Source organism: Clytia hemisphaerica, unplaced genomic scaffold (genome assembly GCF_902728285.1).
Source record: "Clytia hemisphaerica strain Z4C2 unplaced genomic scaffold, Clytia hemisphaerica genome assembly, whole genome shotgun sequence".
NCBI lineage: Eukaryota > Metazoa > Cnidaria > Hydrozoa > Leptothecata > Clytiidae > Clytia > Clytia hemisphaerica.
The window spans coordinates 766,519-791,570 of NW_027103907.1; the positions used below are offsets into that span (position 1 = coordinate 766,519).

Consider the following 25,052-nt stretch of genomic DNA (forward strand, 5'->3'; position numbering starts at 1 on the left):
ATTCTCTCATATGGCACCAACAATACCAAGTTCTACTTAGCGGAATAGCAGGTGTTATATGTTATGGGTGGTAGAGGTTAAAAATTCAGTAGAATTATGCTTTTACCTTGAAGAAAATATATGTGGCTGAAATTTTGCAAAAATGTTCATTTTGAGTCCTAAAGCTACTAGGAAAAAAAACCCAGGTTGGTTCCAATAAATAGACGATATCTGCTTTCCGAATTCTCCCCGAATGATTACCCATGAGGCATTGCGCAAAAATTTTCACTGACAATATTGACTTACTGAATTTTTTTGCGCAATGCATCATGGGTAATCATTCGGGGAGAATTTCGTTAAGCCGATATCGTCTATTGCTTTACGAACATCACTTGCCTCATTTTGAAATTATTGCCACGGTGATTAACTCCCAGCGGATTTTATTAAAACTACTTTCTATTCATAAAAAATTAATTTAATGTCTCAAGGAACATAACCACCATGGTAATCTCGGGTAACTTAATGCATGTCCCAGAATTGCATTAATTTTTCCACCCCAATTCCAGTCCCTAAACCATAACAAACTATACATTTTTGGAAGCGTATTTGGATGTAGAATACCGTATTCGGTGTAACTTAAATTCTTTCTCAGTATAATTAGAGATATCTTAAGAAAACCTGATAATGACGTCATGATTGATGACGTCATAAATACAAAAAGTTGAATATCTCGAAAAATATAAATCAAAACTTTATGAAATTTGGACCAGCCTGAATTTTAGTGGAGACTCAGTAAGTGAAGAATTTCAACGTCAAGTCAGTGCGTCAGAAGTTTACGACTATCCGATTATTAAGACGACGAATGCTGAAAGGACAGTTGAGAAACAGGTCATAGTCAAGGCACTGATATACCAAGCATGACCAAACAAAGGACTCTTTTTTGGGACCAGGATTCATTCTTGACGGTAAGATACAATTTCAGTGCTTATTTGTTTTAACGCTAAACAGACGCTGAGCATCAACAAATGTGATGTTGAGTTTAAGAACGTCACCCTCCTTGAAGGCCCGTAGAAGAGCTCCTGAGCCCGTAAGGCGCATAAATTAATCAGCTACCTTTGCACATTTTATGTTTTGCCAATAGTTGTCCGCGTAAAAATGCCTTTGCAAAAAAGTGTCCCCCCTGATAAAATGAAGTTGTCTCGACCATTAAAAGCAGGTATGAATATATTGATATATTATCCAGTGCAGACAAAAATACAAATTTTTATCAACATTTTGCAAATATTGCTTTAGTGAGAGAGTCTACAAATATCAAAACGACACACATAAAACACCAAAATATCTGATAGCATGTAACATTTGGATCTCAAAGATTCCTTTTCTTGATAACCCTATCATTTAAAGAGATGGTTTATATTCTCATATCATTATCATACGATTTTTATTTTCACTCCAAACATATTTCATATCATTTTCGACCTGGTTTTTATTCACATATTGTTTGATGACAAATCTCTTACATTTTAGTTGAGTGTCTGAAAGGAAATGAAAGAATTTGAAATTTTATTGCTTGAAAAAATTTCGCATATATTTCATATGGTAAATTCCCGAGTAGGTCATGATATGAGGTTGGAGCATAGTCATTATAAAAAAACACTGGTCTGGAAATGTATTGTTTTAGCTTTATTGTCGAATTTTCTTTTGTTATAAATAAAAGGCAAGTTGCGATTTGCATACTTTTTGATCACGTTACCAAATTCTCCTTTTGGGATTGGTCTAAATTTCAATCACATGATCAAAAAGTATGCAAAATAAAGTCGATTTGCGAACACAAGCTCTAACTGTTAACAATAGAAAGAAACAAAAGCCTTCCAGACCGGGGTTTTTTATAATGACTATGGTTGGAGCTAGACGATGTTATCATTCGTTACGGTTAAAGGCGGGAAAATATGGCGGATGCCGTTATGGCGGTATACGGAAAAAAATCGGCGGGAGAGTTTCAAAGAAACGACTTACAAGAAAAGACTGGTAACTCTACCAACTATAGTATAAACTCTTTTCGGCAAAAAATTTTTTTCTTAATCAATGATTATGCCAGACCTGAGTAAAATTCTCAATTTATATCCCTGATTAAACTATTATGCTTTTTTAACCGGCGTTTAACTGACAGCCAAGTAAAAACCACGCAGGTCACGCGTTTCAGACAAGAAATAAGTGGGTCCACTTCCCATCCAAAAGTTTCATCTCTAGTAGCACAAATAGGGTAAAAGATTCAATGGCCTTGAACAAAGGTTTTTTGAAGGGATAACCGTACAAAGCTGTTCTGCTGGATGCCTATTGTTTCTTTCTCTTCTTACGCAAGGTAGACTACATCAATTCTTCCTAGCGGAAACATCCAAACTACTGAATCTAGGTAGAACAATCTTTATAACAATGCTGAGTCTAGAATCGGGCAATCTAAAGGTCGAAGTAATAAAATCAAGTTTGAAATACCCTCAATTTTGCCTTAACAAATTCGAGGCTCGAAAGTGCTAAAAATAAATGAGAACAGCAACCAAACCTTACGAAAAAAAATCTATTGGTACGTATAAAAAAGTGTAATTTATGTATTACTGTGTGCAATTTTCTTGTAAAGATCAGACCACACTGCCTTTAAGGCTCAAACCACACTGCCTTTAAGACTTTAGAGAGAAACCAGGTTCATACTTCATTGTAAAAAAAGTAATTGATTTCGAGTATGTTTTCTCATATTTCACAAAACATGGTGGCATCGAGAAAAACTGATTTCAAGTGTAGTGGAAGGAACAACAGGCTACTCTTATTTCATTTTTCTTCGTGCTTGTTTTCTGTTTCGTATGGGTGACGTTTTGTAACCTATGACATTTAACGGATGGTTAGAAGCGTACCAATATAAGTAATTTTTCTACTGCCTCATCCAAATGTGTAGAAAACAGCGAACGGCTATAGGATTTACCACCTTACGAATTAATGCAAAGTCAGTGACTTTCTTTCCGAGTTTAAGTGGCAATTGGAAAGTTTTGACGGCGGAATGCAAAAGTGTAGCCATTGAAGCGTTTTTCTAGTATCAAAATGCATCACAATGAGTGATATGCAGACAGGCTTTCAAGAACCCTCAGTTTTGAATATATGGCAAGAGGTCCTTAAATGTTTCAGAAGGGGTAAATTACTCTCAAAACTTGATTTAATTTTGATTCATAATTCACTTTTGGTTGTTAATCTTTATCTTTTATTTATTAATTTCGCTTAGAGAAAGTATTACGATAGCCTTTCTGCGGCGGCGGCGGCGGTGTCATCGGAAAAAAAATTAGAAAACGAAAGTGCTTGATACGGTGGACGAACTCACTAAATTTAATTTACAAATTACACGCTCGTATAACCACGGACGATTTTCGCGGGTTTTCTTTGGATTACGTCATATATCTTTGTGTCTTTAGCTCCACAGTTTTGATTTTTTCTTTATTTTCTTATAAGCATATACTTTATAAGAATCAAATCAATAACTCTTGATAGACGGTGATATACCTTTCGGTAATTAGTTCTTACAAAGTAAACAAAGGATGGCGCACAATATGAGCATATTTGTTTTTCTTATAAGCATATACTTTATAAGAATCAAATCAATAACTCTTGATAGACGGTGATATACCTTTCGGTAATTAGTTCTTACAGAGTAAACAAAGGATGGCGAACAATATGACCTTATTTATTTTTCTTATAAGCATTTACTTTATAAGAATCAAATCAATAACTCTTGATAGACGGTGATATACCTTTCGGTAATTAGTTCTTACAGAGTAAACAAAGGATGGCGAACAATATGACCTTATTTATTTTTCTTATAAGCATTTACTTTATAAGAATCAAATCAATAACTCTTGATAGACGGTGATATACCTTTCGGTAATTAGTTCTTTCAAAGTAAACAAAGGATGGCGCACGATATGAGCATATTTATTTTTCTTATAAGCATATACTTTATAAGAATCAAATCAATAACTATTGATAGACGGTGATATACCTTTCGGTAATTAGTTCTTACAAAGTAAACAAGGGATGGCGCGCAATTTGACCTTATTTATTTTTCTTATAAGCATTTACTTTATAAGAATCAAATCAATAACTCTTTATAGACGGTAATTTACCTTTCGGTAATTAGTTCTTACAAATCAAACAACAGTTGTTCTTAAATTGGTCTCTTTTTTTAGCGATTTTAAGCCTCGTTGTTTCATCAAGGCTCGATGTAAAGTAGATTTCAAATTGGCTTCAATCTCTACTTCTTGTTTTTCCTATGTAGTTTAAATTCTAGGCGAAATTTTCGACTTTAAGTCGTCTTGTTTATTTTACTTTATTTTTTTTATTAATCTTTGGATTTTTCTGATTCAGATATAATTCTGATCATAAAAATGTGTATGTGATTTACTTTTGCAATTCACCCAATCATTTAGGAAATATTAAAGAAATATGGAATTTTACAAGGATTACAAAGAGGCATGTCAATCTGGCAAGACAGAAGAACTTTATGAGAAGCACGCAATGGACTATGATGAGAGCGTTGATAAATATGGGTGGTCTAGCATCAATGAGCACTGTGCTAACCTTTTGAGTCCCTATTTGACGGGCAAAGATAGCGATGCCCAGTCAATTAGGATTGATGAAAACGAGGCTGTTTTAGATCTTGGTTGTGGTACTGGAATATCGGGAATGTTTTTACAAAAATTGGGGTTTCGCAATATAATCGGAATAGATGGATCGCAGGAAATGATTGAACAAGCTCAATCCAAAAATTTGTATCGTAAACTATACAAAGGAAAACTTACTGAATATGAAGATTTCAGTAGTTTGATTGAAGATAGCTTTTTCCGTTCTATTTTATGTGTAGGCTGTATAAGCGTTGGGCATATCCGGATCACCGATTTTCTACCGGAAATATCACGGATTTTGAAAGATGGTGGGATAGCTGTGTACACAGTTAGCTCAACACTAAACCATTTACAAGTGTTGAAAGAACATTTCAATTACTTGGATGCAGCTGAAAATTCTAATCTGGAATTATTGAGAATAGAACGTAAATTTTATTTCAAATCACCCGACGGAATTGTCAATTATTGTTATGTCTATGTTGTAAAGAAAATTTGAAACTTTTAGAAAATAATTAAAAGGCATAATCTATGATATTTTATACAACATAAATATGTAATTTTCAAATGTTTCATAATTTTGATTATCTAAAATAATATGCACTACAATTTTTAGCAAAACTTGAAAAATTAATTATTGTTTTCAACAGAACTAAAGCGAAACCCTAGGGCGGAGCTTGTGTACTTTGGCTATTGGTGGTTATTGGCATGTGCCACACCATTAAGACCACCTTTTTTGGATATTCAAAACTCCACTAAGGGTCTTAAAACCCATTAAATCTAATTCAATTCCCTGAAATCTGACTTGGTGGCAAAACATAAAAAATCCCGATTTTTATTCCTTTTTAACCCTATTGGCCCTAAGCTTTTTTGACTTTGGTATCCCCAGGGGGGGGGGTAGAATCTACCACCCTCGATTATTTTTGATCTAGAAGAGCTATGGTCATGAAATTTGGTACAGATGTTCTCCAGCATGACACGAATTTCCAGGAAGAAAAAAAAAATGATGATGTTTTTCAAAAACCGATGACGTCACCACAAAATTTCCAACTGTCGGAAAAAAGCCCAAATATATGGTTTACAAAAATGTCTATTACAGTCGAATCAATAAAGATATTTAAATTCTGTTTGGAGATTCAGAAATATAAAAGGTTGTTCTTTGACATAATTGCCAGTTTTGAAATTTCCATAAAGATTTTTTCTTGAAATCTATGCTGAAAATGAGTAAAATTTTCAATTGATGACGTCATCATTTTCAATTTTTTTTTAAAATTTTTCAAATTTATATTGGCAATGCCTATCACGTGTCAAAATTTGAAAATGATTGAATAAATAGTTCAGAAGTTATCAGCACTTTTAAATTTTGAGTTTTAAGCAATTTTAGCTGGGTTTTATGTCATGTTTCACAATAAAGTCATAAAACCTGATGTGGACGACTTATGACCCTAAAATTTTGCACAAGTACTCTTAATAAGATTTTGTTAAAAGTCAGAAAGTTTCAAGTCGTTTAAAAATTTTTTCTCAGAGATATTCACAAAAGAACTCCAGCGTGGTAGATTCTACCCCCCCCCCTGGGGCTAATAGGGTTAAGGAGAAAAACTAATTTAGGGTCCCATATTTTTTGCCCCGGTACACCTTTTCGACCGTAGCCGCCAATTGCCGCGCGGGCATTTTCCCCGCTAAACTCGATCCAATCCGTTTTTTCTATTGTCTATAGGTACGAAAAAAAGACTGTGACGGTTTTAGGACGGTAAAACGGACAAAAAATGCCCGCGCAGCAACTGGCGGCTACGGTCGAAAAGGTGTATTATGTATGAGCCAAAATAGTTCTGTTTTTCAAAAATGGCGGCAACCAAACGTCATTCGGCAACCTAGTCTCCCCGGGCCAAGAGGTAACGAAACCTACTCATATTATGATTTAATCTAAATTTTTCCAATTTCTAAGCACATAATTATCGTGAACCACAGTACATCCATGAAAATATAGACCTAGCACCATAGCCTTTAACATAAAAATCAGTACTCTTAGGTTCCAAATAAAGGGGGGGGGGGGTGAGTTAGAAAATTTTCGAAATTTTAATAAACGGGGGGGGGGCTAATTGCCGGGTGGGTTGGAAGTTGTACTTGCAAAAAAATTAACAAGCGGGGGGTGGGGGGCGTTTATTTGGAACCTAAGGGTATTTCACGAATTTTACATATTTAAACAGAAAAATTTCCCCAGTATACGGCATTACAGAAGATTTACAAAAGTTTTGATGGAACGTTAAATTTAGAGCTTTACAAAATAGTTCTCAACCACTTAACTTTTTTTAGAATCATTAATGAAAAGAATATCAAAAAACTGGTTTGAGAACTTTTGGATTTCTAAAAATTAAGTGAAACTTTTTTTACGTTTTTGCGAATGACCATGTCAAAGCGCCAATTACATTCCAAAGCCATCTCAATGGAATAATATCTTGAATCACCGTTCTACCCTTTCAACTCGTTCCACACCTTTCAAACCCCGCCATTCATTTTTGTTTCATACAACTGACATCGTTTTAACGTTCGTCTAACGTTATAATGAGCCTTTATCATGGATGTTGTGCACTGGTTAGGGTGCTCCATCCTTACGTATTAACTAACTCATCGAGGATTGTTGATGTTTAATTTTTGCCAACGCTTGCGAACGACGTTCAGTATTTTGAAACAATGCACGGATCATGGTTCGAGCCTCGTTCTCACTCATACATGTTGCTAACGATCCCTAGAAACATGAAAATTAGATGAAATGGTTAACAAGACCTTTTAAACACGTCACCCGACTCCATGGACAGAGAAGAAATCCCGAAAAATAATTCTTCTTTAGACTGTTTTAAGATGTAACCACCAGCGGATATTTGAATCCTTTGAGAGATTTATCAAAGGGAGATACGATTAAGTTGCTTCATCTTTATTTGATCGACTAAATTACATATTTTTTTCTTCGGATCTTTTGTATATCATTTTTTCTTATTGACGGACACATACCTCACCACCATGCCACATATCGACGATTTCTTGTAGACTGGCTTCCAAAATTTTGATGACGAAGTCAAATTTACTGTACGACCGTATCAGATCTTTCAAAACCTAAAAAATATATATATTTATAATATGCATATTTTCCTTTAGTTTTACAAAGAAATGAACACTCCTACCAGCCCTGAACGTGTGGGGAGACTAAAGAAAAGAAATGACGTCATCCGTTGCATGAATATATTTGACGTCATTCCTTACTGTAACCAAGTCTACTGATAGCTCAACTACCCTGCACGCACCACGCTCTGCTCTCGAAATGCAATCTTTCAATGGCGAGTTTGTGTATCCAGTTACAAGGAATCATTAAACATCGAAAGTTTATCTGAGTCAGCACAACAATGGAATACACTGGACTCGCGCCAATTTGAACTTCTAATATTCGAGTCTTTTTTTAAATGAAAGAAATTATCAGTCTCTGTTAAGAAAAAAACTTCCAAAACAGAGAGACGTATATTTGATATTGCATTTGACGAAAATATGGTATATAATTGAGATCAGACCGTACCTCTTAAAGGTTTTTTTAATCTTTATTTGAAAATTTCAACACTTTTAAAAGTCAAACCAAAGTTTTTCTAACTCCTTAAGTACATTCATAGGAGGTATATAAAATCGTTCTTCGAAAATGTCAACCCTATCCATCTATGGCAAGTTCCCCTTCGTTCCTTTGACAAAAAAATCGAATTAGAGAGAGAAGCATAGTTAAAGCAGTTAACATTTAGTGAGGTCTGTTAGCACAAAAATAATTTCTAGCCGAGCCACCTGATGACGTCATCTGGCAGGTAACCAGGTGACAAAATTAAGTGTTACTATTATAATTAAGTTTTAGACTCTCTAAGGATCGTCTGTGCCAAATTTCATGCTTTTATCATCATCTGAAGTATTTTATGTGCTAACAGACCTCACTAATTGGAAACTTACAAAGTCCTCTCCTTTACAGCCGGTACAATCTCGAACGATTTCAGGAACACGGTCGATCAAGATTGTAAACAAAGTATGCATTTGACCTGCTTCGTCTGCCGATATATCCTGCAACGAATGGATTACAAATCTATTAAATTTAAAAGCCCACAGAGCCACCAAAAAAATGAAAATCCTCAGTGGCTTTTAAATACTGCTGAACTATCCCGTCGATTTCAACGGTTTGAGTGTTCCACATAATGTAAAGATATCGAGCTTAAAAACAGACTAACGTGTAACAATAATTCCTCAAATAGTGAAACTTCTTTTCGGTGAGTTTTAAGATGAGTTTTATGCTCAGGATAAAGGCAATATAAAGGGCCGTAATCTTTCTTTTCGTAGTTGCTGCTAAGATCAGCCATGTTATACATAATACATTTAACAATTTCTATGAATAAGTACATATTTAAGTTTTGGTTGGAAAGAATGAAATTTATAGTCGTTGATCACTCACCTCCATTTTGAGAACGGCACTGAGACAATATTCTAATGCAGTGTTTATGAGAACTGACAGAGATTGTTTGAAAATGTTGTTCGGTAACACTTTCTCCCATTGCTTGGCAACGCGCGTCAAATGATGAATGATCTGAAAAAGGATGACACAAATAAGTAAGTAAGTTTGCCACCGCGGTTGGAGGCGACCCGAAGACTCCTCTTTCGATAGTTATCTACCCGAAGGTAGGCGGGGGTAGGGCAGGGCAGTACTTTTTCCTTTTGGATTTCTCCGCTTACCCTTGATCAGGGTGTCAACGGAATTTCTTTTCTGAAAATTTTGGAGTTTTAGCATCGACCAAAACTTGAGTGAGGACCCAAGCCAAAACAAGACAACTATACTGTGATAATCATGCTTTTTCAAGGAATTCTTTCACATCACATTCACTTTCAAGGTTTTCAAGGCTGCTTAGTCAAATTTCCAAGGTCCCGTAGACACCCTGATACTTCTCATAATTGCTGATCATCAAGCAGGGAGGCGTCAAGTACCATTTTGTACTAAGTACAAAAACTTTGACATATAAAGCAAATACCAATTAACATATAAAATAACTTAAAAATATCGAAGATTATTCAATCTTAGTCAGGATTTGTAGCAGAACATGTAGGCTTGCCCTGAAATAATTTTCAAGTTGCTATTTTTTATCTGTTTAAAAAGGTTTGGTAGAGGTCAAGTAAAAAAAGACGTTCCACAGCTAGCTACATTCCACTGCTTCCAAAATCTGAACACATTTTTACAAAATTTCTGATAATTCACTTGGCTCGGGGTGAATTATAAGCATGATTCATAAGCATACATGAGCCTGACCAAGGGGCATACACTTGCTTATAAAAAACATAAAGCGTTTTCTATGTATATCTGTGGCGTTGGTACCTGATTAAAACTTCTCTTAACAATTTCCGAGCCATTAATGGTGACGACTTGTGTGAATTGTTCACATGGTTCCAATAAGTTCAAAATCTCTTTCTGTTGTGATCGCTATCAAAGAATAAAAGACACACATATTATTTGTGTGCATCAACGATCTCCAAAATATTAGGAGATGGGGACAAACGATGTAAGACATTGGCGCTATAAGTTAACTAAGCTATTCATTTGCGGTTCGACATTTTTGGAGCCTTCAGACTTTCTTAAAACGTTTTTATTTTCACCATTTTGTGCAATTTCCTTATGTTATAGAGTCCGCGAAGCCTTGAAATGTTTTTAAAATGTTTTAATTTTTGGCCATGGAAGCATAATGTTCTTACATATAAAAGGTGTATTTGAAAAGCAGATGACCACCACTTACCAGTTGTTCAAGGAAACAGTCGATGCCACATTTCCTTAAGACTGGCACCAAATCGACAAACGTTGTTGAAGAGCTGTTCAACTGACCCGGTAAAGAGTTTTGAAACTGATGGCCCAGCGTAATGCAATGATGCGCCAAATACATACAATTGTTAAAGTGCAATGCTGCCAGTTGTGGCAGTTTCTAAATACAGAAGATATTTATAAGGTACAGTAGAACCAACTCAGAAGAGACACTAAAGAAGAAGACAGATGAACTTCGATGGATCATTGAATTTGGTTCATTGTTTAAAAAACATTTTTTTCAAAAGCGGACACTTTTTTACACCATTTAAAAACATTCTTTCTACCAATATTCTTAGCTATGACAACAAAATCATTTCATCGAGTAATTATTTTAAACAGCGTTTACACATGTTAATATGAATCCTAACAAGACAACATCACTTTGAAAACGAGGCCAGCAACGAATCTGTACACAGTGGAGAGAGTACATAATTCAAGTGATATAATTTTAATTTGGAACTTGTAAAAAGGATTTATTGCGGTGAACTTACCAGATTTGCTTGATGGTAGGTTGGAACAACGTTGACGAACAGATCGAAAATATCTCGACAACTGTACACCATTTGAGAAGCCCTAAACGTGATATTAGCAAGAGTATTAGTCATTCTTAATTTATTTTTTCAATTTCAGAATGTGTGAAGGTGAAGTTATATGAGGCACGTAGGGATCTTATGGCACCCCCAAACGATGACTACTTAGCAGCAAAAAATAAAATAACTGCACGCCTCTAAGCCTATACTTGTCCCAAGCTATTTCGAACAGTGGTTGGACGGTTCTGGGAAAGGCCGTCATTAGTTTTTTGGAAAACTTTAATAAGGAAAAATGAATGACTTTGAAGAATTGGGTATGAGCCTCCGAATGACTTAATTTGAAAAAGGTATAATATTGAAAGGAACAACAAACCGAAGCGGCACGAAGATCAAGCGACATAGCAACAGTCAAATGTTTGTTCGCTGGCGTCGTTTCTCTCAAAATGAGCATGAATTGATAAAGCACTGCTTCTCCGAAATCAGACATACAGCACCACAGACGAAGGCCTGGTGCTGGACCAATCACGGGCAATGAGTGATAAACACTGATGCTTACATAGGGTATGGAGATTCTGTGGCTTTGATCATTGTCTGGTAAACAAAGTCCATCAATTTTTGAACACAATCTGAGATGTGACAACTCGGGAAAGCGAAAGTGTTGATCTGCAAGAAATCATCTTCCACTGCTTCAATGCCCATCAACTGAAAGGAATGTTGAACATGTTAAATATAGATAATGACTTGCTTCTTCTTTTTTTTTGGGTAATCTAGGTGTTACCTCATTAGAATAGACGATTCTAATGAGGCAACTCCAAGACAGTTCTAATGAGGCAACTCCTAGACTACGGTTGCGACGGTTTATACTACTTGCAAGTAAGTGCGTTGAAAAGAAGCCATAGCGCACTCAACATGTAAGGCCTGCCAATTTATTTGGAAGAGACTTCAGAGGGTTTGACAATATCAATTCATTTGTTAGTAGTTCGTCAATTTTGCTTTTTGTCCTGAGGCAATTATATCAGACTTTTATACTATCAATTCTATTCACTCACTATGTTCTTGATTTTCTTGTTCAGAATTTCGCCCTCTTTATTGGGCGTGTTCGTAGTGGGAATAGCAATGGCCGCCCGGTCGTTCATGACACCCACTTCGATGGTGTTGTGCATCTCTGTTAGAATGATGTAGCGCGCTTCGGAGAGGATATCTTGACACTGTGGATGAGAAAAGGGGGTATATATTTTTCTTTACTATATAGGCCAAAATAATGAGACTTCCTAATGGCAAGGTTTGGCTAGTGTTTCAAACACCCACTAAAAACAAAAATTCGTACATAAATTTACAAATAAATTATATAAATTAAACAATATAATAATCATAAAACCTGAAAAGACGAGATTTGGGCGGAAAGAGAATTTGACGGACGGGTCTTGGGGATTCGGTTAAAAAAATTCATATCAAGATTTAATTTTGTAGAAGTAGTTAAAAGCTACTCCGCCCAAAGAAATGCTATGATTAAAGGAAGCTCTATTGAAATTGAGAATACAGTGGACTCGCCTAGTTCGAATCTCCCTATAATTCGAATTAATTCTCATTTACCGTAAAACACTCTCTATAATACTCGCTATAATGGCTTTCTTGATATCTTTGGTCTTCGTATGTACAGTAAATACTCACAACTTTGTTTGCAAAATGGACGTTAGCGTCTTTGATGTATTTGGAAAGCACATCTTCATCATCGGGAATGAAGCCTGTAAGGAAAAATCAGACATTTTTTGGTTAGCTATTCCGCAATTTTTCTCCATCAGGGTGACTTTAAGGTTTTTTTGACAATGTAACTGACAAGGCTTTTCAATCCTGAGAATGATTTAAATGGTAGGGACGGATCGGGCCATCTTTCAATGTGGCCCTATTACGCTTGTTTGGAGGATTATTATTACGAAACAGTGTTTTTTTTCACGAGGAAAAATCCCGTGATTTTTGTAGACCAAATAAACCCTTGTAATAATTTTATGAGAGTTTCTAAACCCTTTAAGTATAAATAGCGGAAAAATTGATCTCATGAACATTTAGCACTTTGCAGACCAGTCTGTAAAGTGTAAAGTAAACTTGAACTCAGGAACTGTTGAAACTTTTGACTTGAGATTTTTATCGGAGCTAGCATGACTTAATGATCACCGCAAAGTTTGATAACATGCTTTTAGGTATATTTTACAGACCGGTTTGTATATTTTATCATCTTAATGCTAATTTTCAACATTTTCTCTGAATTTCTTCAGTGAAACCTCATCTCCCGGATTATCCAGGGTTTGTCTGATACCGGTAGTGATTTTGGTAGCTAAAGATTTAGCATTTGCATTTTGCTGAAAATTATTTGTCGAGATGTTTTTTGAATCATAACTTTAATTTTCTGGCTATTTTATTACAAAAATTTAATTATTGAGCGGGAAGTTTTTTCTAAGAAAACTGCATCAACCATTTATTTCCTAAAGTGCTATTTCTTATACACTATTCATCAGAAAAAATTAATTGGACTTTGGAAAACCCTCATAAAAATGTGAATTTAAAGCAAAAGCTCGATACTCCTAAATATGCTTTTAATAACTCACATTTTTTCCAATTTTTTCAATAAATTTGTTACTTTCTTTTTACTTGTATGATAACTGACGATGACGTAAGCCGAAAAGCTTTTTATCCAATTTTCAAATATATTTTATATTTCACATCCTAAATATCCTTTTCCATTAATCAGAATTAAAATGCTATTATGATTGATGATTACAACAACTATTGTTGAATGGAATCAGGAAGTTCGTTACGAAAATCTTTTCAAATGTCATTTTGTGCATCATTCTCACTATCATCAGAATTTAACACCATTGTTGGTTCACGCTTTACTATGATGAGGTTTGTTGTACACCGTATTAGTAACAGTAATCTTTCTGTATTGAATCAAAAATTTCCCGTTTCTATGGTAGATTTTTAACGGCTTTTCAGAAGATGCATATTTGAAAGTAGACTACAATCAGTGACATTATATTTGGCACAAAAGTTTTAAAACCGTGAAGTGATTGTTAAAGGGCGTTAAATAAGGGTTGGTACGTACAGGTTTAATTCTGAGATTTAACACGAGACTTAAAACTCTCAGAAGGATCTGTTCCAATAAGGTTGGGAAGCCGCTAAGCCCCTCCAAAGTCGAAATACTCAATGAAATAAAAAGGAAGTACAAAAACCACAAGTCACACCCGAACCATAAATTCTGAAAAACGCTAAATTACACAAAAATGTCAACATATTTCGACACTGATTGTAGATCACAAACATTTAAAAACCACTAATAATAAAATACTAAAGGTCTGTTTCATAATCAGCAAAAGCAAAAATTGGAGTTTTTCTCTGAGTGTACTGAATTTTTATGTACTTTACAGAATCTTTGACGAGACCATTTTGTTTCAATGATAGTATAAAAAAGAACATCCTGCATTTGAACATTTCCATATAAGCTAGTAGAATCCCACTGATATATCTTGCTTTATGGAATATTTTGCTCGACGAATTTACCAAATACCTTTATATTTTACCGAATGTTGGTAACACACATAGAAATCATACCTCTGAAAACTCTCAAATAAAGTAGAGTAAAGGGAGTCTATCTTTGCCAGAATTTTACAATTTCCTTTCAAAAATTAATAAAGAGGGAGGAGGGTTTACGAGGAACCTAAAAAATAATTGATAAGAAATTTTGGGAAGACCAAATGTTTGCTACAAACCTTCGCTTCTCAAGTCATTTTCGAACTGCAACGTTTCACCGATCGTCGACTCATACTTTTCCATCTGAAAAATAGAGAGGATAATAATAGAATGGTCTTATGGTGTTATTTTTCCTCAAGGTGGTACAGAAATTTTTCACAACGTCAATAACAAGGATACATGCATTGCTTTTGCTAGTGCATATAACCATTATTATCAGTTTTTTATTTGAAACTCCATACCTCCTTGCTATAACCGAACACACGGGCAGAATTAATTACCCTCAAGACTTCTGATCGAGTTCAAACATGACAAATAGGTTTGACAGTAAAATTTCACACGCAGATTCTTATCCTCAGACTTTAAAACTTTGAAGTTCAAAACTTTATCTTTATTATCACAAGCATTCAAAGAAAAGTAGATTTACAATCATGGTCAGAATATGTTGATATTTTTGAGTATTTTATGTCATCTTGCAGAATTAAAAGCTCGGTAGAGAATGTCATTTTCAGGCCTGCTACTTTATCTAATCGGATATTTTGATTTGAATTTTAATTTTTTTTTTTTTTTTTTTAATTTACAGTAATATATTTCTCAGGTCTATCGACCTCTATGAAATAATCATGCTTAACATTTTACAATTTTACAGTTGTAGGCGCACGGTGGGCCTCTTAACCATAACTATTTCATTTTCAGTAACAGGTTTGTTAAAAATCTTCTTAAAGTAGAGTTTTGTCCGAGGACTTCCTCTAACCTTATATATCCAGCTGCCATCCTTTTTTAATTCTGTTTTCTCCTTTGCCTTCCTATGCCGCGTTCTTTCTTCGAAAAATCGTCGGATACTCTAAATTCGTCTTTCTCTAATTTGTGGACTGATGCCAGAATATGACGTTTCTCTTCTTCGTTCTTTAGCACGACTTTCAAGGGTCGCCATCTTTTTGTTTTGAACATTTCGTCCTTCCGAGCTCCTATTCTTTCTGCGCTGACGATGTTTACCTTTAATCCCATTTGGTTTTGTACAACTTCTTCAACATAATCCTTATCACCTACACGTTGTTCTTCTAGGTCTTCATCTTTGTTCTCTCCGAGGTTGTGAACAATGATATTGTACTTTGTTAAGTTTAACCATCGTTCTTCTTCTTTCTCTTCTTTGATGAAATTCTTGATCTTTACCTCTTGTTTCTTTAGCTCATCTTTAGTAATGCTAGCGTATGTCTGTTGTTGCTTTGATTCTATATCGTGGTCTTTTTTCTTTAGCTCATCTTTAGCGATGCTAGCGTATGTCTGCTGTTTTTTGGATCCTTTAACGACATCATCTTTGTTTACAAGATCGTCGATCTTCTTCTCCAGTCTATCCAGTCTAGCGAAAACACATTGCTCATCTTGATCTTTCTCTTTACCTCCAGTATTTGTTGCCTTGTTATTGGTCGTTCTTTGTTTACTTGTTTTGAACTTCTCTAATGATATTGGCGTGACTGTGATGCATTTCGCACATTCGAATCTCCTTGCTTTGTACTGAAGGCAAATCTGTACTTGGTAGGCTGGAAGCTCCGAACAGGCATAATGAACAAATCTTTGACACTTCCTACACTGCAAGACATCGTTATCCCGTATTATTTCATTTATAAAGCATTCATTTGGGGTGCAGGATCCATATTTTGATGAAATTTCCGTGTTAAGATTTTCAGAAGTTTTCGCCATTTTGTTGCATTGTTTGGGAGGGATACAATGGCTTCCAGGCCTAGAGGGATCATCCCCATATCCGAAGTCTCAAGTCTCGTCTTAAAAACTTAGAGTTAAGATTCTACTTTCCAACCCTAAGTTAGGGCACTTAAAAACTACTTGCGGTTTTTAAGATTTGGAGCGAAATTCCTTTTTTACCATATATTCTGCTGATAATTGTAGCGCTCTCGATGCATTTGCACCGCTATGGAGTAGTGCAACCAGTAGTACCACTTTTAAAATGAACTGCGATCAGATTTTGGTTGGCCGGGATTAAGAAAATGCGTAGGTACTCACCTGGCTGTTGGAGCTTGGTACAGAGAGGGAGAGATGGTCTTTGATGATCGACTCCGATAATTCTTTCCATATGAATGTTCCTGATCAGAGAAAATTGATGTCAAAATGTTTGGTTAGATGGTGTATTTGAAGTAAGTTTGGTATAAATGCCTTTCAACTTCACAAATTCACAACTTTTCGTCATTTAAAAGTACTTACTAGAGTTTTCGAAATACAATATTTCAAAATTTTAAAAAGTACCACGGCGCTAATTTGGGGAAATACCCTACTTCAATGAAAATTCATTTTTTTCAAAAGCTTTTACTCACCAATTGCAGACATAGGTTCAAGATGTTTCGTACTGTTTTCAGTGTCAACATTCTTGAAAAGTGAATTCTTGACGAAACGGATGACATCCAAAACTTTCTTGTACAGCAGAACTGAAAGGACAGAATGAATCATCAAAAGAAGTTAAAATCACCCCCAGGAAGAGAACAGAAGGGTCTGAGCCCCATTCATTTTTTACTCCCCATTTTAAGAAGATTTTGAGCCTATATTAATTACAGTGGGGTCTTTTAAACTGTTTTTAAGCCGTTTTGTGCAAAAAGTGTCAAACTTCTAAGGTGAAAGGGTGTAAAGTGTTGCTAACACCAAAAAGTTTGCCATTTAGATTCACTTTGACATCTTTTTTAGTAATAGTAAATATCAAATTCTTTAAAAACCATATTTTGTCAAAAATTTTGTCAACCCCTATTCTTATGTTCCTTAAAAAGTATGAAACCATATTCAATTTAGAAAAAGTCTTTTCCCTTCATACAGTCTACTTTGCAAAGTGGGATCCCCCTAACTATATGTGGAGAATGTTTAGGTATGTTTGGACCAGACGTCCAAACCAAAAACCCGACCCTTGCAGAAACGTGATTCTTAAAAACAAATCAATTGTTTTCGTTCCCAAAGAGATCCATAGTAGAATTTCCGACTATTATGGTCCGCACATAACCAGCATCTTTTCTTTCCCCTAAGTACCCACCGGTCAGATTCCCGACTTTTTTTCACGTTTTTCCGGAACTTTTTTTCACAATTATTCAGAAAATATCCGCAATATGATAGAGCAGAATACTTTTTAAAAATAACATTGATACATACCATTTGCGGTTGCCTTGGTGAATTTATCAGAATGTATTTTCTTCTTCGTCAATTTCAGCGTGAAGCAATTCTCCTTCTCCTCCATTACTGGTGTCAACGCTTGAAATTTGATGAGTGGTTTCAACAAATATGTGTGTAATTTTTGACTGAACATCTTTAGTTTGGGGTGTAAGGATTGTAAAATGTCCATAGCTTGAAGCACGTCCGCCATTTGAATACTGTTATCTAAAGATTCAAGGGATGATTTTTAGCCTGAGCGAAAACCTTTTTATCTCAGTTCTATGTAAAGTTGCAATATGACGATTTGAAATCTCTAAAATTGTGTTTTTATACGGTTCTTACTGTACGCTATTAAAATTATATTGTTTTCATGCTAGAATGTCAAAAACTGTGACCGAATATCTCAATTTCAGACATGAATTTTAAGCAAAAGACATGTGGATTCAGGGAGGTTTTGCTCAGGATAATTGTATAGGCAATATTATTTCCAACAATCAAATTATCCCTTCCAGAATATTGAAACACTGCCGAAAGAAAGCTCAATTTATATTCAACCACAGATGGTTGTTTTCTTATCAAAGGCTTCATTACAATCTGACCCGTGATTCATCAATCGAATGAAAGCTACATTTAATAGCAGCAAGTTTTACTTCATTTGTGGTGGAACCGATACAGCGCAACCTGGTTGCCGAAGACCCGTGATTGATCCACTAATTGCAGAAGAGCAAGCTCGCTTTGCGATACTCCTTTTTGACATAATCATTATGACTTAAATCATTTACAACCGTAAATGTTTCATTATTAGAAGATCATTTGTATTCTCTCATTTTTCTGTCAGAAAAAAAGTTGCAGGTGTTTCATAAAGCTATTCTGCCGACGCCACATACCTAGCGTTTTCATGTCGATTTTGAGCGAGGTTTTAAGATGGCCATTCATGGAATCCCATGAGAGGTTTGGCGACATGTTCCAATTGAGGATGGATAACCAGACGTCGTTTATTGTGTTGACCACTCGTGTCTGTTGGTTGATGTATTCGTTCTGTGAAAATAATAAGTTTCAATGGACCAAATGACCCTTCATCAACATCCCCTCACCCTTTTTTTAAATTTGCCCTGTCCTATTACCCGGTTTCTCTCACAGCCCCCTGCAAATGGAAAAGAAGGGAGAAGCAATCATCAGATGAAAATCATTTTTTGACGAGTACGAACAGATAACAAAGTAGCATAATTTCAGCTGTAGCCTTTTTTCCTTTCCTTAGTCTCTAAATTCAAAGCTTTCAAATTTAATAAAGGGTATGTCTCACCCTGACAGCCTTGAAAATTTTGATTTCAGAAGACGGATTCAATGATTCCAATTCGGTTTTCTGAAATAAAAAACATTTAAAATAAAAAATCAGCGCACATGAGACACATCTTTAGAGATGGCAAAAAGTAATGAGAATCGTTGATGGTAATATTGTTTTTTTGTGCCCGTCATTTCCGTAATTTTATTTCAAGCAGGGTGAAAAGATATAATTAAATCTTTTAAAGACAAGAGAAACCTAAATATAAAGGCATCTATTTAAATGCAGGATTTCACCCGATCCAATTTCATAAAAAGCTCAAAACGTACCACAGCACAATAATGGAAGTCAACGCGAGACATTAATTCCAATAGAAAGTATGTACTTACAACAGTCTGTAGGTGTGTTGCACATTTGACGAATTGGTTTGATTCGCATGATTTGCATAAAATCAACTCGCTGTGACACTGAAGAAAGTAGGTGATAAAACAAGTGTGAAAAATTGTGAGTAAGATTACATTTTTGAAAGTTAAGTCCTCCATATCTTACAATTCTGCAAACCAATTAAATGGTGGCAAAATATGTGATGTTGAGCTCTGAGCTGATATCTTGATTACTCAATGCATTCTAAAAGGCCATGGTCTCCATACGATTTTTTCCAATTAGTGAGGTCTGTTAACACATAAAAACGTAAAATACTTCAGATGGATGATAAAAGCATGAAATTCTGCACCGATTACCCTTCACCATCACCATCTGAAGTATTTTTGTGCAAACAGACCTCACTATATATTCCAGATAAAAAGTAGGCCAGCAGAAGCTTGTCAGATGATCAAATTCGCTGCATCCTTTGAGTGCAGGACTTAGTCCACGAAAATTATTAGATGTGCAAAATGTGCATCTTAAAATCCAACCAGGGATCAAAGAAAAGCTTTTCAAAAGACTTCTATCTGGTAGAGCAAAGTCAAAACGACAGTACGTTTCAAACTAAAAAGAAATTTTTCCATATGTGATTTGGTGGCATGGTTGCTTTTGTATTTATGTTGATACAGTTGTTGAATATCATTGATATTTTTGGAAAGAGAAGAAAAAGGTTCTATTACCAGACATATCTTTTGAAGGAAATGAGTGACAATTCGTGTCTTATTAAATTCATCTAATAAATCTTTGTGTTGGGTGGTGGCAGCTTTAATCTTGGGTTGTAGCTCAATCTGTATTGATGAAAAAATTAAAACTGAACATTCAAATAGATAATACACATAAGAGCACACAGACACGACAGGTAACCCTCTCTTCGAATTACTGTAACTATAGGGCCACTAAAACTTTCTAAAATGTCTTGAGAAAACGTTTCCAAGATGACGTTAGGTTTAAAGTGCATTTTTCCCACAACTAAATACACCTTTAGCAGTGTGGTTAGCTTTTTAAATAGCTGTATTTAAATTTATATATTGTCGAAGAAGCTTGGATCGCTATTACATTTATAGCATTGTAACTTTTTTCTTTGTAAATTCATTGTCAGTCCCCTCAAAAAATCGACCGTACACCTATTAACCCTTTAAAGAATAGAGATTGAACATGCTTATACCAGGAAAGAAGTACATAGTGCGGAAAGGGGTCTGATCCCCCCTTCTTAAATGATCCCCCTTCTTGGCATCCCCCAACCTTTGAAAATGCCTATCCCCCAAGGGCTTTGGGCTAAATTTCTTTATGTTAAAAAGGGAAGGGAAACCGTAAAGAAAAATTAAGTCTGGCAAATATAATACCACTTTTTAGTGAAAATAAAGAACTTCCTTTCATGCAGACCATAAATTGAATAACAGTGCTGGGAAATAATCTACAATATATGTAAGCCCCCTTTCTTAAACAACCCCCTCCTTGCTACCCCCCCCCCCTTTTAAAAAATGAGAATTCCTGATCCCAACTGAAATACTCAAAGACAACGAATTTTGAATTTATTTCTTTGGAAATCAATTTCATATCTCCTCAGAAGGTAACCACGCAGTTGTTATCCAAATCCCATCTCTCAATTAACTCATGGGCAACCTTTTACTTTCTTGTACAAAACAAAATACGCTTACACTTTTTCAAAATCAGTTTGTCAAGCTTCCTTACCATTCACACTCTGACAGTCCAAACATAGAAGTTAATTTTATAGTTCATTCTCTAAGCATAATATTCTCGTGCAATAAAGATGGTTACTATAATTATAAAATGGCAGATCATTAAAACTAATAAAACATAATTAACCTCAAACTTTTGATCCAATTTATTGACTTGTCCAAGAAGGGGTTTGATCAGATTCAAGAGTTCGTGTTGGCTTTTGCTTGGTAACAAATCATTGTACTCTCGATGCACGATTTGGTGTATTGTCACCTGAAATGAATTATGAGCATAATCAGATGGACCCAGGCCTAGAGGGATGGGCTGGAGTTTTTACAAGACACTTCACTAATTTGTTATTTGAAGTAATAGAGATGACGCGTTCTTTAGAAAAAGTAACAAAATTGTTTTATTACAGGTTAACGATCAACCAAGAGCTTGTAAAAACTCCAGCTTGTCCCGGCCTAGAATTGATGTATTTAAAAAATAATACATCAGAATTAAATCTATTTTTGAACTTTTAAAGCAAAAGCATATTTGTCAGTTAGATATAACGTTGTCTCTGTTGAGAATGAAATGTGGGTTGTTCAAACATTGACATCAATTTGATGAAAAGAAACAAATCAGGAAATTTTCCAAATATTAAGTGTCATTATATCATGAGAAAAAAACAATAAGTTTGTCAAAAATTATATACAGTAAGACATTTAGGAATCAGAATGAGAGAAAAGCAAATAATAACCTTGATATCTTCAGCTTTGAGAGAAATATTCTTCACTTGTTCTTCAATACTAGTCATATTCCAACTTCAGTTATTATTATTCTGATTTTGGTTTCAAATTTTACTTTCACTGAAAGAAATTCAAATTACATAAATGCATTTTAATTTTTTTCTTGCCATTATTTTCTTATAATCCATGGCAAATGCTTTAATTCTATCATGTAATAAATATTTTTTCTATATCTTCAAACTCATTTGTTCAATGAAGCCGGGTGCACCAAAACAAAGTATACAGGTTTGTCGGGATATTGTGAACTTCAGGATTTAAATTTTTGTTCATTCTTTTTTTATCGTATAGGATGCTCTAACTTGAATGTTGAGCTATCATACATTAGGTTTGAAAAAGTTGTTCAAAAATTATTTAAAAAAAATGACTTTTTTTAATGTCGAAATTTCAAAAAATCATAAACGGTATGTATACTAAAAAATACACAATTTCTCTTTTGCACCGAGTAGGCTTTTAAATTGAAATATGAAAAAAAAATCCGTAGTGGAAAACATGCGAATGTCTGGAACAAAGAAGACCAAATTAGTGGCAAATAGTTAGACGACGGGCGTTGTTCTCTAATTCTCCAATTGGCCGTCCGGGCATTTTGAATGAAAACAGTTAAAAAGGGCGCACTATCAGTGAAAGTGAAACTGGGAGACCTGTCTATTCTGTTCGTGAGGTTTTGAAGGCTACAATCTCCCTCGAAATATATTGAGATTTTAGTGTATTTTAACTCAGAGTTAAAACTCTACTTTCCAACTGTAGTTTAAGGCGCTTAAAAATCAATTGTGGTGTTTAAAATTACACCGGAAACTCCCCTGTGTCTCAAATATTTAGTGGATGATTGTAGCATTTAGTTCAAACAAATAATAATATAGAAATAACAGAGTATAGCTGGGTATTTTTGTAGATCCAAATCTGGTCGCAGAATTCTATTGGCTGTTAAACAATTGTTGAAATCACGTGATATTATTGTTTTTATTGGAAGTGCCCGTATCCCTCCTTCAGTAAAGCTTCCTATACTTTTTGTCCTTCAGAAAAACCAAACATATTAGCCTTAATTGTTTGCTTTCAGTTCCTGTACCTGTAGCCAGGAGTGTGACCCCCTGTATTTCTATTTTATTCCGCGCGGGTTTTTCAATGGAGATGTCACATCACTCAAATCCTGCAGTCTTATTGGACTAGAGAAAGCGAAAGTGAATTTGCACCTTCTGATTGGATGAAAAAAAGACTGTGTGAACTGAAAGTGAAAATAATTCTCATTCTAAAACAAGATGGCGGCGAGAAAAGCACGTCTTTTGCTTTGGACAAAAGGTTGTAAATTCTGAATTCAAGGTTTTATCTTATCTTAATCTCATTTACTTTAATTAGTAGAGGATTCTTCTATGTTCGGGGAAGGTAAGTCTATAAAAGTTATTTGTTTTTCAGTAGAAAAAAGTGTTTAAAAAAGCATTTTTTGTGCTCAAGGTTTATTTTTCTTCGCAAAGTTTTGTCTTCAATCTTAAATAGATGAACGAGTATTCCACTGATGGTTATGATTTTTTCATAGAACATAGTAAAACTATTCAGGAACTTGAACCTTTTTACAGAATTTCAAAAAGTCTATTAGTTCTGAAGATATATGGTCGCGTATTGGTCAATCAGATGAACTTGCATATGCAGGGACAAATATCCCTGCAGACAAGTTAGTTGGACCAAACCGTAAACCAGAGATAGTTTACGGTCTGGATATCCAGGCTAGGTGTAAGTTTGAATATAGAGTATGGATCTCCAGACTACCCAAACGACTATTTTATCTTTGGAGTCTGCCCCCTAAGGCGACAATCAATAATATGTTCCGTTCGCATCGCCCGATCGACTCACCTTGAAAACATAAATCCCGAGGCAATAAAAATGTAGGAATAATTTTTTGATAGCCAAGCACTCCTTTGAATCATCATTCGCTTTAAGTTTTTGTTTACTGAACCCACATTGAGTCCTGTTCAAGATTTTTCATGTACCCTTATTGAAATTTTCAATTCGAAATTCAGCCACTCAGTAGGGGGGCAGATACCCCTGAGGGCTGAAAATAAGGTCTGCTTTTAAGGTTAACACATGCGCGCGCACATTTCACTGAATTTCAGTCAGGGCCTCCCTGGTCTTTTAATACCGTGAGAGGTCCTAAATCCCACACCCCTGCCTAATTCCGACACCCCAAATAACTGATATGAAAAAAAAATTATATGTTTGTACAAACATTCCCTCTCCAAGTTGAACGATAAACCATTGCTAGAACTCTCAAAACATAACATCTAACAAGATAGCTGTAATGTCAAGATGTCAATTAATGTAATTAAAAAGTGTGAGTTGTAAAAGTAATTACCTTTTATAGACCTTTTTTCAAAGGGGATGTCCTGTTGAATAATTATGTAGTCCAGCCATAAAAACAATGATAGAGCCATGCATAATTACTGTATCATGCATATTGTAATATATGCATGGTTTTATCATTGTTTTTCTGCTGGACTACATAATTATTCAACAGGGTGGCCTCTTTGAAAAAAGGTCTATTTCTGGATCAATTGCTCATTTTTAAAATGATAACAGTTTTGTAATAAAAGTGACTTGTGCGGGAAAAATACGAAACAACTTGGGCTGGTTTCCATCAAGAAACAAACAGACTAAATTTCAAAAATGGCGCGAAGTTGAAAAAAGGGCGGATGCAAACATCGAATCAATGAGGCGGCAACTATCAACGCCCTCTTTACCACCCATCCCATAAGTCTGGATGTTTATTTACGGAAGGCCCGCAATCAAGCCAAGTGCCAGTGTAAAGTAATAAAAACTTTGGTATCTTCGTTGCGTCACAGCGAACTGCAGCGAAAGGTTTGTTTTTATTTTAGTTTGTATCTTTGAAAGGCCCCATCGGATTTAGGCAGGGATGTCAGATTTAGGCAGGGATGTCGGATTTAGGCAGGGATGTTGGATTTACAGTTAGGA

At 35.1% G+C, this 25,052-nt stretch overlaps 2 protein-coding genes across 2 annotated transcripts; one reads left to right on the top strand and one right to left on the bottom strand.

The window, feature by feature from the left end:
* The first annotated feature begins 4,461 nt into the window (after positions 1-4,461).
* LOC136809089 (methyltransferase-like protein 27) lies at positions 4,462-5,136 on the top strand. Its single transcript, XM_067065668.1, has one exon. It carries the CDS (start codon positions 4,462-4,464, stop codon positions 5,134-5,136), a length of 675 nt encoding a protein of 224 aa, XP_066921769.1.
* Positions 5,137-7,213: 2,077 nt separating this feature from the next.
* Positions 7,214-22,150, bottom strand: LOC136809061 (centromere/kinetochore protein zw10 homolog). The gene is made up of 20 exons (XM_067065636.1): positions 22,046-22,150; positions 21,451-21,576; positions 20,304-20,411; positions 19,590-19,667; positions 19,222-19,281; positions 18,806-18,956; positions 17,919-18,143; positions 17,102-17,212; positions 16,794-16,873; positions 14,795-14,858; positions 12,702-12,775; positions 12,080-12,238; positions 11,587-11,732; positions 10,992-11,073; positions 10,436-10,618; positions 10,021-10,125; positions 9,109-9,240; positions 8,616-8,723; positions 7,647-7,748; positions 7,214-7,383 (listed from the first exon to the last, which is right to left on the bottom strand). The coding sequence occupies exons 1-20, from the start codon at positions 22,100-22,102 to the stop codon at positions 7,258-7,260; spliced, it is 2,277 nt and encodes a 758-aa protein (XP_066921737.1). The 5' UTR covers positions 22,103-22,150; the 3' UTR covers positions 7,214-7,257.
* Positions 22,151-25,052: the final 2,902 nt, after the last annotated feature.

Bases quoted from the DNA above. Each gene is read 5' to 3' on its own strand.
- LOC136809089 (XM_067065668.1), top strand. From the start codon at position 4,462: ATGGAATTTTACAAGGATTACAAAGAGGCATGTCAATCTGGCAAGACA.
- LOC136809061 (XM_067065636.1), bottom strand. From the start codon at position 22,102: ATGACTAGTATTGAAGAACAAGTGAAGAATATTTCTCTCAAAGCTGAA. The intron at 19,668-20,303 runs GTAATAGAACCT...TACTTTCTTCAG, and splicing joins TCCTTCAAAAGATATGTCTG to TGTCACAGCGAGTTGATTTT. The intron at 7,749-8,615 runs GTAAGTTTCCAA...TATATTTTTTAG, and splicing joins GCTGTAAAGGAGAGGACTTT to GTTTTGAAAGATCTGATACG.